This window comes from Thermobia domestica, chromosome 1 (genome assembly GCF_964235325.1).
Source record: "Thermobia domestica chromosome 1, izTheDome1.hap1.1, whole genome shotgun sequence".
Lineage (NCBI taxonomy): Eukaryota > Metazoa > Arthropoda > Insecta > Zygentoma > Lepismatidae > Thermobia > Thermobia domestica.
The window spans coordinates 253,084,970-253,097,582 of record NC_137454.1 but is presented as its reverse complement, the minus strand read 5'-3'; the positions used below and the strand labels follow the sequence as shown (position 1 = coordinate 253,097,582).

Here is a 12,613-nt window from a genome sequence, read left to right as displayed (position 1 = left end):
CTGAATACACTACAAAAGCGTCTCTAATTCTACGCCAAGTGCTAAAAAGTTGTCTGGGAATGGATGTACACTACTGTCACGTTCTTCAAATATCTCGACTTTCTGATAGTTTTAGTGAAATGGTATTGGCACGATGGATCAGTAGAAGTTTCGTTAAACAAAAAAGTGGTAGAGTGCTAACTTCTAGTGGGTTGGATTCCTTCTACGATCCCGAGGTACGTGAGATTTTAGTGGACAACATTGTCCATAAATTTTATCTCAAGTTTCTCCCATTTCCGCCTACATTCTTATTCCATAATTTCTTTCTCCATCATTCGCTTTCATTAGTCATCTGCCCCCTTTAATTTGCAGAATGTAACCGTTGAAAGCCAAACTAAAATTTCCATTTTTAGTAAAATTGTGCATTCTAAAAAGTATGTGATTATTTATATGTTGAAAGTATATGATTATTTATTAAAGTCATTACTTAGAAGCAAAGTCAGTACCAAAACGAATTATTGTGGTCTATGTAGTAAAAAATGTTACCGTCATTTTGTGCGATTTTGTGTCACGTGCAATGTATCTAAATTTTAAGATTTTAAAAAATATAGCATAGACATAGTTATAACCTATTCAAACTAGACGCGCTTCTTTACATACTATTCGATACTCTTGTTTCAAAATTTTAAGCCAAGCCTGATAGGATTGACACTTATATGTATATAAAATTGTACTCACCTGTTTTCGCATTTCCTTCAACTACTTCTTGCTGACACTTGACAAGGTAAGCATGATTGCATATTCCAATTGATGAGTCCCACAGTGTTCCTGCAGGACAATCTTGGACAAAGCTTCTTCCGTGCGCACATTGAATGAATTTACTACAATTCGTAGGATGAGGAAAATATCCTGTTGGTTCTGGACAGAAAACACGCTGACGAGAAGTTCTTGTTGGTTTTGGAGGAGGAGATGTAACAGGTACTCTTACCACAGATGAACTTGAACTTGGCCCTTTCAATCTGCGAGAAGAATTTGGTTTATTTAGACACTTCACTTTATGAGGAAAGTCGCATTCACGAGATTGTGGGTTGAATAAAGTACCTGGAGCACAAGTTTGGATATACCCCCGACCTTTCCAGCAATTCACAAACTTACGACAATCCGGTTCATAAGGATACGCACCAGTAGCTGTTGGAGAGGGACATTTAGATTTTATGGCTGTTTGACCATCATTTTTGGGTTGTGAAGGAACAGAAGCATTATATGAATTTGTATTATGGACAGGACGCCACGTTGAAGAATCAGGTTGCGGTCTTGTCACACTTTGCGAAAAGCCAGGTCTATTGTTACTATTAATGCTTCCTTCGACATACTGTGGAGGAATTTGCGACTGAAATGGGTTTCCAGATTCCCATCTGGTATCAGCAGAAAATATTAATCCTTCTTGTGATTCATGGTGTTTATCTGGTTGCCATCTTCCTTGTTCTGAAGATAAGTTACCTTCAAATGGGTAATAATCTATTTTAGGTCGTCGGTTTGTTTGTTCTGGGAAGAATTTATTTACTTGGTTGTTTTGAGTCACAGGTCGCCACCTTGGTTGTTCTGGAGTAAATTGATTTTGTTGTACATTTCCTTGATTCATAGGTGTCCATCCGTTTTGTTCCGGTATGAATTGACTTGTCTGTGAATTATCTTCATTTCTTGATATCCATCTTGTTTCCTGAGGAGGCTGTTGATTGTTTTGTAAGTTATATGTATTTATAGGGCGCCATCTTGTTTGTTCTTCTAAGAACTGATGCTGATTTTGTTGTGAATTTTCCCTGTTGAACGAACCAGAGTTTTGCCTTCTTTCTCCTGAAATACATGGATTTCTTTGTGCATTATCTTGACCTAAAGAATCCGTACTTGCTTCCAAAGATGAAACTAGAATAAGTTTCTGATCACTTGTTGCAAAATGTTCCTCATCCTCTTGTGCTGGTGATGGGTCATGCCTAAATCCACTATATGGATATCCGTTTTTATTTCTATTTCTACCAGTTTTATTTCTTTTAAGTTCTGTTTCCTCTGGTTTTGTTACGGCCACATTGCTGTACGATTCTGTAATATGTATAGTATCACTTCGGTATCTTTGATGTTTTTCTACAGGTTCGATTCCAAATGCAAGTATTTGTGATGTATTGTCAGCAGGTTCCATTCCAAAAGCTAGACTTCTGGCGACACTCTGCTCATACGCTGGTTCTACTCCATATGATAAAAGTGTGGAATTATTCTGTCTATAAGCGGGCTCCATTCCAAAGGCCAAGTTCCTTTGATTTTGTTCATAAGCTGGTTCCATACCAGAGGATAATATCCTAGCCATTTCACTGTTTTCTTCAGGTGGTGATTTATTTGCTGGGGAGATAGATTCACTCCATGATGGCCGCTGTGAACTTGAACGTGATTGTGAGTAAACATTTTGAAATGAAAGGGTTTCGCTTGGTGAAAACTGTTGTAAATTTTCGGAAATTTTAGGTTTTCCACTTCTTACAATAACAGGTCGATAAGCTGGCTCAGGAGCAGGTGGTATTAAAATATCAGTAATTTCGGATGATGACTTTTGTCTTTCACGTCCGCCTTTTATATTATTCTTTCTACGTCTTTGGTGACCTGGTCGTATATTTTCTCTTCTCTTTGGAGGTTTTGTGATCTCGTCTCCAGATACCTACAAAAGAAAAGGATAATTTCGGTACAATTTCTTATTACCAGCAAGGGTTAGATGTAAAAGTCACTTTAATAATTATTCATTAATAAGACTCATACTCTAGAGATTACTAATAACTATTATAGTGATAACATGTTAGGGAAATATTCTGTATAATAGTCTCTTACAGAAATGTATTAAAAAGTAATGCTTAAAATACAAAAAAAAAAAAAAAATCTTCAAAGCAAAACCTTAATTCCCAATATGTGCACTTGTATCCAAAACTTAGGAATAATAAGAAACTGCATAAAAATCTTTCTTGGAAGCAGTCGTAAATGCATTGAGTTTATCCCATGACGAGTTCTTAACTGTTTGCCATGTGATGGCGGCGATGTATACACCCACTGACAGGTATGTGACGAGCGCTGTTACAACGCGCCACAATCATGTTCGAGAAGTCACATACAGGTGCGCATACTATCGTATTGTTGATATTATTGTCAGTACACGTATAGGAAAATGACATAAAGAAACCGTATTGATGATGTCATACGTGAAAGAACCATCGAATGACTTCAGACGGCCAGACACAGTTGAAAATGTTGCGTGAACTCGATATCCCACTGAGTGTCATTTCCAGAATCTGGAAACGATTTCAACAGGGAGAAAACGTGTTTCGGAGGTCTAGTGAAGGCCCTCCGAGGAGTACCACTGCCCAAGAGGATCGTTTACTATGTCTAGCAGCCAGAAGCAACAGACACAACACTTCCTCAGATCTCGGTAGGGATCTTGCAGCAGCTACAGGGACGACCGTTTCAGGTTTACAGTATTCAGACGGTTCGCTGAAGGACACTTGTGTGCCAGAAAATTGTGTTACATTGATCCCATTGCAAAGAAGAGCCTGTTTGAATTGCTGTAGATAACATTACGTATGGACCTAAAAGGAATTGAGTCATGTCCTGTTCTCAGATGAATCCCAGTTAGTTTCACAAGTTATTCTCGATGTGGATTCATCTGGAGAAAACCTAAAACAGTGGTGTTTAACATGATCGTTAACAGTTCCCAAGGCTTGTCCTCGTTTCCAAACGGGACACAGGAGCAAAAAGAGGCGATTAGGGACGGCATACTATTTAAGAGCATTAGAAATGTCATGACTGACTATTTTCTTATTATTGGAGAAAGTCATTTTGCATTTGACAAATTATCAAAAGTTTAGACATTTTTACAAATAATAATAATAATAATAATAATAATCGGCCTTTGGCTTTTATTATTTTGCCTATTATTAATAATCATCACTTGTCGGCCTTTGGCCCCGCGGTAGCTCATTTCTTTAAGATCTTTCTCTCTTTTCTGGCCAATTTCCATCTGTGAGAGACTGTCTCTGCCTCCTCATGTTGGGCTGGTAACACTGCAGGCAATAAGTCGGCCTTCCAACCTTCATGGTGGGAAGTGTGTCGCAGAAGGACTCCCAGTGTAGTTGCTAAAGGGAATTACTATCTTTCCTTTGTTTATGTTCCTCACTTGGTAGGCTGGGTCATGTAGTCTTCTTTTAGATCCTAATGGAGGTCGAGAAGCAAATTTTTGTGAACTTTGTGTTTTTTGTTTAACCTGTCTTTTTTTATTTTAGTTCACACACTAGGGCCAGTAGTGTGTAGAATTGTTTTATATATAAGCATGTGAATATTGAATTTATTTGATAGACAATATACTATGGCCCCTACTGGCGAGAATTGTCCTTTCTGTAATCAGCCCATTTATGGTAGACAAAAGTCCATCAAATGCAATAGTTGTTTCATTGTCATTTTGCATGTGTTGAATCGCACTCGAAAATGGACAGTAGTTCAATTCAGTTATCCGAATTTTTATGTAATAATTGGATAAAGGGTGATACGGTTTCTGAAGTATCTCAGGATGAAGGTAATCATGGAGATCTTGAAAGGTCAACTGTTGACGATTCTTTGAAAATTTGTGTAAAATAGACTGAATGACCTGAAGAGTGTATTTCTAAGGGAATTTGAAGGCTTGAAAGAGGAAGCAATTAAGGTCCCAAAATTAAAAAAAGAAGACTTACAGAATTACTCTTGAAAAAATCTTGTAATTGTTAGATGAAGGAATCAATACACTCATAAGAATTCAAAGGTTGTAGATGTAAGTGATCCTGGCCAATTCCCTGAATTAACTAGAAATGAGAATATAGTTTTTAGATTGTAGCCAGGAAGAAGTAGAGTTTGATACGGATAAAGAACAATGGGTTCAAGTCATTTCACGTAATAAAAAGAGATTAGAAAATAAAGGATCAAGAGAGACAGACAATAGAGGGAACTTCAATACTGGTTCAAATGAAAATCAACGTAAGTTCATTTCTGGTAGTGGTTCTAACAAACTAGATTTGGTTCCTAAAAGTAGAAAAAGAGCATTGTTTGTTACTAGATTTGATCCATCAGTAAATAAAAGCGATGTTGAAAATATTGTCAGTGCAGAAATGTAACTTATGTCAAATGTTGCCTAGAATATAAACCAAATATGATATCTATGCCTCTTTTCATGTTGAAGTGTTTGACACTGTTATTAACGACCCTACGATTTGGCCCAGTTTTATATTAATTGGTCCGTCTTATGGTTAAACTCTTAACAACCAATTCCGAAAATCAGATTAATAATGTGAACAACAACTAGTTCAATATGGAAGTCTATATCTGGTATCAAAATGACCATGTACTTAGAACTAAAAGTAATATATTTTTTCTTCTGTTACTGACTGTTCTTTTGATATTGCTGTAACAGAGTCATGATTTAGTCACAATCAATATACTGGTGACTATTTTACTGAAAATTACAAGTGTTTTCGTTGTGATAGGAATTATATTTCTAATCAATGTAGCAGAGGTAGTGGCGTTTTACTAGCTGTTAAACAAAAGTTTTCAAAGATTTGATTTAAAATCTGAAACTGAGTGTGTTTGGATTGAGATTGATACATTGAATGGGAAAAAAATATTAGTTTGATTTGTTACTTTCATCCAACTTATTCTGTTACAAGTTTTATGAACTATCTTAATTATATTGTGTCAAGAGTGAACTTTTTGAGCTATGAAATAGTGATTATTGGTGATTTCAATATATCTAAAGTTGATTGGGCGAATAGAAATTTTTCAAATAAATTATTCATTGATTAAATCCAAGGCTAAAATTTTATTCAAGGCTTGGATGATATGAATTTGAATGTTGACTCTGGGATGTCTGGTCGCGATCTAATTCTGTATAATACTTATGTTCAACTTAGTAATAATGTAGCACCTCTGGTTCCGCCCGATTGGTATCACGATCCTATTGAATTTTTTGTCAAATTATCATCTCTAATACGGGAGATACCAAGTGATAGTTTATGCTATATCAGAAGATTGACTAAATTTCTTTATATAGATAAATCCAAAGGCTTCCCTGGGCCAATATTTTGTTGAATCAAGATATTGATACTGTTACTTAAAATATTAGCGATGTCATATTGGAAGCAATTAGGAATAATGTTCCATTAGCAACTAAATCAATTTCTAAATATCAAAGATGGTATTCTCGTAATTTAATTTATTTGTTTAATAAAAAGAAAAATACTTATAAGAAGTATAAAGAACCCAATCTGCTCAGGATTATAATGCAGCATTTCCCAACCGGTGTGCCGCGGCACACTGGTGTGCCGTGAATGGGCCGCTGGTGTGCCGCGGGGAAATCAAAACAAAATTATTAATTCTAAAGAAATCAAATTGAAAGACATAAGGGAAAATGTATATTTGTATTTCACATTACTATGAACCTCTACTATGAATCTACAATTTTAAGTTTAAAACCGTGTTACTCTTGTGTACAATTTTAATGTTGAAAAAAGTATTTGTTATCATTGTTGTGACTATTGTTGCTCCTTTATTTTTGCTGACTATTTCGTAACTTGAAATTTTAAAATATCATTCAATACTTTCGACAAAGCAAACATGCATACAAATTACCTATATTTATGTTTTAAAAGTAAAAGAGATTTGTTTGTCCGTTCGTTATTTAGTGATCTATCTTCTTAGTGAAAGTTTGGATACAGTTTTCGAAAAAGAAAGCGTAGTTCTGCAGACCTGAAACCAATATTTCATTGAATTGTTTTCTATTATTAAATTAGAATGAAAAGTAACCATAATGATTAACCACGGGGGGAAAACCAGTGATTGAGCTTTCTTCTCTGTGAGAAAGATCATTAATCACAGAAAAAAAAATATCACGGTATTTTATATTTACAAATAATAATATCTATGAGTGTGCCGCGAGAATTCAAGTTACACCCGTAGTGTGCCGCAAGTTGAAAAAGGTTGGGAAACGCTGTTATAATGTATTTTCCAAATATCGTTCTAATTTTAAGAAGTAACTTTTTATTGATACAATTAAATGTGATAGTAAAATTGAGAAAACTTTAAGATTTTGGAAGTAAATAAAAAAAGAAAATTAATGCTAAAGAGGGTGTTGAGGCAGTATTAATAAACGATAAATTGGTCACTGGTCCTCGATTGTTATCTGAGGCTATGGCCAAGCATTTTAAAACTATTTATCACAAAGATGAAGTTAATGCAAATGATAGTAATGATACTTCTATGGCCAATCAATTTTGTAGTGACCAAATATCTTTTAATACTAAACAGGTACTTGATGTTATTTAAACTCTGAATGTTAAAGCTTCTGTAGATCTTAGTTAAATTCCGATTTTTATAATTAAAGGTATATCTGAAATAATTGCTGCAATCTTGCCATCATTGTTTAATTGGAGTTTAGCATTTCGTTTCTATCATAATGAATGGAAAATTGTTGCTGTAACTCCAGTTTCTAAAACTGATGGAAAGACTGTAACTGGCTATAGACCTATCTCTATTCTTGATATAATACCTAACATTTTTGATAAACTTATTTATAACTATCTTTATTGTTCCCTTCAACATTGTATTATTCCTGAACAGTATGGATTTATCAAAGGCAAATCTACGGAATTAAACTTGAATAAGTTTTTGACATGGGTTTCTTCTGTTGTTCATAATCGTGGTCAAGTCGATACAGTCCATTATGATTTTCCTAAAGTTTTCGACAATATATCTCATTATATTCTTCTAAAGAAACTTGACTCTTTGAAATTCCTAAATCTTTGATACTTTGGTTTTGCTTCCTACTTGTTTGGTCGTAAATTTGTGGTCAGATATATGGGTTGCAAATCATCTGTATACAATATTTCTTCGGGTGTTCCTCAAGGATCCAGTCTGGGTCCTCTTTTGTTTATAATATATATAAAAGATATTGGTAAATCTTTGAAGTGTCCCTTTCTATTCTATGCCGATAATTTGAAGATTTTTTTTCTAAAATAGTAAATTGTCAGGATCATTTGAAATTACGGTTTTAATACAGTTTATCAACGGTCCATTCAGAGTACACTACCTTGGAACATTAATAAAACCAAAATTATATCGTTTTCTATAAAAACGAATGTATCCATTTTCTCATATTTAATCAATCATCATACAATACAAGTTGTTTCAACTAATAAAGATTTAGGTGTTATGATGGATAATAAGCTATTATTTGATCAACACATTTCTACTATGGTAGCTAAAGCCAGAAGGAATCTTGGACTTATTAAATAGGTTGCTAAAACCTTTAAAGATATTGTATCCTGTAAAATTTTATATTGTGCTATGTTCGATCTCATCTGGAATATGCAACTTTAATATCGAACCGAAATCTTGTTAGTATTGCTAAAGTTCTTGATTCAATTCAAATCCCTTTCTTGGCCTGGCTTAGATTCAAATTGAAATTGAATAAGAAGACTATTGGGGAGATTCTTGCTTGGCTTGATTTGCTCTCTCTTGATGTTAGGAGAGACCTGAGGCAAATAAATCTTATTCACGATGTAATACATGCTAGGGTGAACCTAACTGAACATCCATATATTAGAATTCCTTCACATAACCCCAGGGACTATCGATGTATTTTATGTATTAACAAAATAATTGGTACTCCACAATTTATTAGTGTAGAGAATATAAACAAAAAATCTCTGAAAATCTATCTATTCAATGTAAATTTTGCTGTACTTAATAAACAATATTTAGAATGTATTATAAAGTAAATATATAAATTCACAATTGTTCCGTCTGGTATATTGTCTATGAAATTCCAATTGTCTTTCGTTTGATGTGCTTTTATTTTTATCTAATTATGTTCTTTGTTACATATATTCTTTATAAATTTTGTTTAATTTTATTAGTGTTCATTAAATTTTACTTTGTTATACATCACATCACAGTTCTCAATTTAATAGATACTTGAACGGAGGTAATGTTAAAATTTTATTTTGTAATCTAAGCTTGTATTAAGTTCGTGTATAACATATAATTTTGTATCTGATCGAAATATTTTGATGTGTCATTTCCTTTTAATTTGTTTATTTTGTATTTACTTTGATGTAATCCTCCATTGTATATTATTTGCATATTTGCGACCATTTATGGCTTAGGCTGTGGTCACTACTATCAATAAATTCAAATTATTATTATTATTACTATTATTAGATAATATGAATTTAAGTGTTGATTTTTCAACCTCACATCTTGCCCTGGTTATATCTAATATTATTGTTGCGTCTAACAAACATTACGAAAATATGGGAAAACCTAACTCATATCATAATCCTCTTGAAATTAAAGTTTTTCTTCAAGACGGTTTCAAATTATATGAAGTTTCTGAGCAGTTTCAATTTATAAAAGGAGATTACTTAGCTCTTTATTGTCAGGTTGCTTAAGTAGATAGGACTAATATTTTGCTAGGAGTAGAAATTAATATAGTGGCCTAAAAAGTTCAGGATCTCACAGTGTTGTCTATGAAAAATAATAATCCTATGGCAAGGTAAAAAAAAAAAGATCCAAATATCCTTTATGGTATTCGAAAGATCTTATTTCTTTGTTGAGGGAAAAGAATTCAGCTCTTAAGAAATATAAAACTACTTCTTTAGAATGTGATACTACGTTCTTAAATTCGCAGAGCCTTTAAGGCTAAACTAAATGAAGATAAGCGGATTTATTATCAGAAAATTGAAAATCATTTAGCTAATGCTACTGAATGCTAGAAATGTACACATGGAGTTAATGTAATGCCAATGTAACATCCGGTGTTATTAAAGATAATATCTTAATAACTGATTGTAAATTGTTTGCTGATTCTCTTGCTCAATATTTTGCTTCAGTTTTTCAAAAATGTCCTGATAAAGATGTAGAAGTATTAAGGCCCTCTCATTATTTTTCAGCCAGGAAACCACTTGTAATTACTATTGAACATATGTTAGACGCTATTCAATACTTAAATGATAAATCTATCTGTGGCATTGATGGCATACCCGCTTACATAATCAAAGAAATAGCTAAGGTCATGGCTCCTGTTTTAGCCTCTTTATTTAATTGGAACCTTAGTATTAACACATATCTTGATATTCGGAAAACTGTTTCTCTAACGCCAATTCCAAAAACAAGTGGATAAGTGATTTTAGACCTAGTTCTGTAATGAATGTTATGCGTAAAAGTTTTGAATATATATATATATAATTATGTACATTGCGAACGATATTAATCAACGTGGTTTTTCTGAATGGAGATCTATAGTAATTAACTTATCAAATTTAGTGCGTAATGTGCTCTCTGTGGTTCATATTGTGATCAAGTTGATATGATTTATTTGGATTTTGGGAAGGCATGTGATAAACTGCCTCATCATATATTACTAAGTAAATTGATTAAATTCTATGTACCATGTTGTATAATTAACTAGGTTGTTTCGTATTTATCTAACAGGAAATTTTTGGGAAGATATAAAGGAAATACTTGTAATATTTGTAATTTTGCTTCTTTTGTAATATTACTTGTGCAGTGCCTAGGGGCTCAAATTTAGGGTCCTTACTTTTTCTGTTATTCATTAATGCTATTACTAAATTACTTGCAATTATTTGTTGTATGCGGATGATATCAACATTTTTCATCCTAGTTTAACAACGAAAGATTATGCAATTTTACATAATAATAATAATAATAATAATAATAATAATAATAATAATAATAATAATAATAATAATAATAATAATAATAATAATAATAATAATAATAATAATACACATTGGTCAGAAATAAATTCCCTATCTTTGAATTTGTCTAAAACTGAGGGATATCTTACTCCAGGAAAACAAATCCCTCTATACGTGAATATAATATTAATAACAATCAGATTCAATTTGTAAAATAGGTAAACGATTTAGAAATTACTTTGGATACAAAACTATTATTTCATAAACATCTTCATGTTATAACATCTAAAACTAACGTAAAAGAAATTTTGCACTAATTAAATGGTTGTGTAGAGATTTTAACTCAATTAATACATGCAAGGTTGTTTATCTATGTAATGAAGGTCTCACCTTGAATATTCAACTATTATTTGGAATTGTGAATCAAAATATTTTGCAAACCCTATTGAATCTATTCTCTCTCTCTCTCTCTCTCTCTCTATATATATATATATATATATATATATATATATATATATATATATATATATATATATATATATATATATATATAGTTGATTTCTTATGTTTATGTATGTATTTATTATAATTGTATATACTACTTGTCTTTTACTTTTATGTTTATTTATCACTGATGTATTTATCATGTTCCTTTCATTGCTATCATTTTATGTAAAAACTGTTTATTTTATGATTATGATCTAATGTATTTTACTGTACTCCGTATCTTATCGCACTTGTGGCTGTCAAGCTGTTGTTGCCAATAAACTGCTTAAATAAATAAATAAATATTATTATTATTCCAGAAACAATATTTCCTTTTGCTTATAGAAAATATATATTCTTCAAGGTTTATTTTTTAAAAATCAAAGCCTTTTTCTGGTTCTTCGACTTCTTCTTCCAAATCTTACAGCCTTATGCGTGGTTGGATTGGGTTAAGATGATGGGAGACGCTCAGGATAGCTGTATTCAGTATAAGGAGCGCTAGACTCGAAAAGATTGAGAACCACTGGCTTAGAACACAGTTCCTTTCAGCTAACATTGCTGAATTGGACCATTACAGGAATGAATGAATCATGGTGCGGTATGGGATTATGTTGGGATTTTGGATTCCCCTCCATGTCTTTCGACGGGAAATCATGACATGTATACGGTATCTTGGACTATACTGCCAACAAGCTCGCAGTGCGCTGTTACTAAACCTTCAGGGAGGAATCTAATCATTCATAATTGTCCACAAATACAAACAAAATCAATTATGAATGATTATATTCCTCCCTGAAGGTTTAGTAATAGCACACTGCGAGCTTGGCTGATGCCACACGCCAATTCGGATGACGCGGACACTATTGTGTTCGTCTGTTTCGGGGTGCAGTGTATCGTAATTCCATTCGAAAGGACGATCATGCACGTCTGCAATGCGCTGGCATAGTGAATTAGTACTTTGAGACTCAATACATCAGATGATTAGATTTACCCAGACGATCAACAAATTAAATCCATTAGAACATACGTAGGATATGTTTGATAGGCTATTTGCATACTTTCACATATCTCCAAGATTGGTTTCCGAGCTAAGGGAGGCACTGAGCCACGAATGGCAACTCATATCACAGCCACTTATTGTTAATGTCATCCTCAGCATGCAGTCATCTTGTGCTGCATTTCTTTCAGTATAGGAAGATCTTACACACTACTGATGTCCCTATACGTAACCATTGTTTAGTGGAATAGCACATAGGTACATTTTCTGATTGCAATGTCCCTATATATTTTTGTTCCTTTTCTCCAATTGTGTCTTTTCTCACAATGTTTTTAGTTTGTTATATTAATGAATTCCACTTTCGACCAATATATAGCTGCTT

At 33.0% G+C, this 12,613-nt stretch overlaps 1 protein-coding gene across 1 annotated transcript in view; it reads right to left on the bottom strand.

Moving 5' to 3' along the window:
* teq (Tequila) overlaps window positions 1-12,613 on the bottom strand; it is a 409,295-nt gene that overhangs the window by 388,529 nt on the left and 8,153 nt on the right. The window contains exon 2 of the mRNA XM_081772160.1: window positions 718-2,680. Within this exon, the coding sequence (XP_081628286.1) occupies window positions 718-2,680 (1,963 nt within the window). The remainder of the gene's footprint in view (window positions 1-717; window positions 2,681-12,613) is intronic.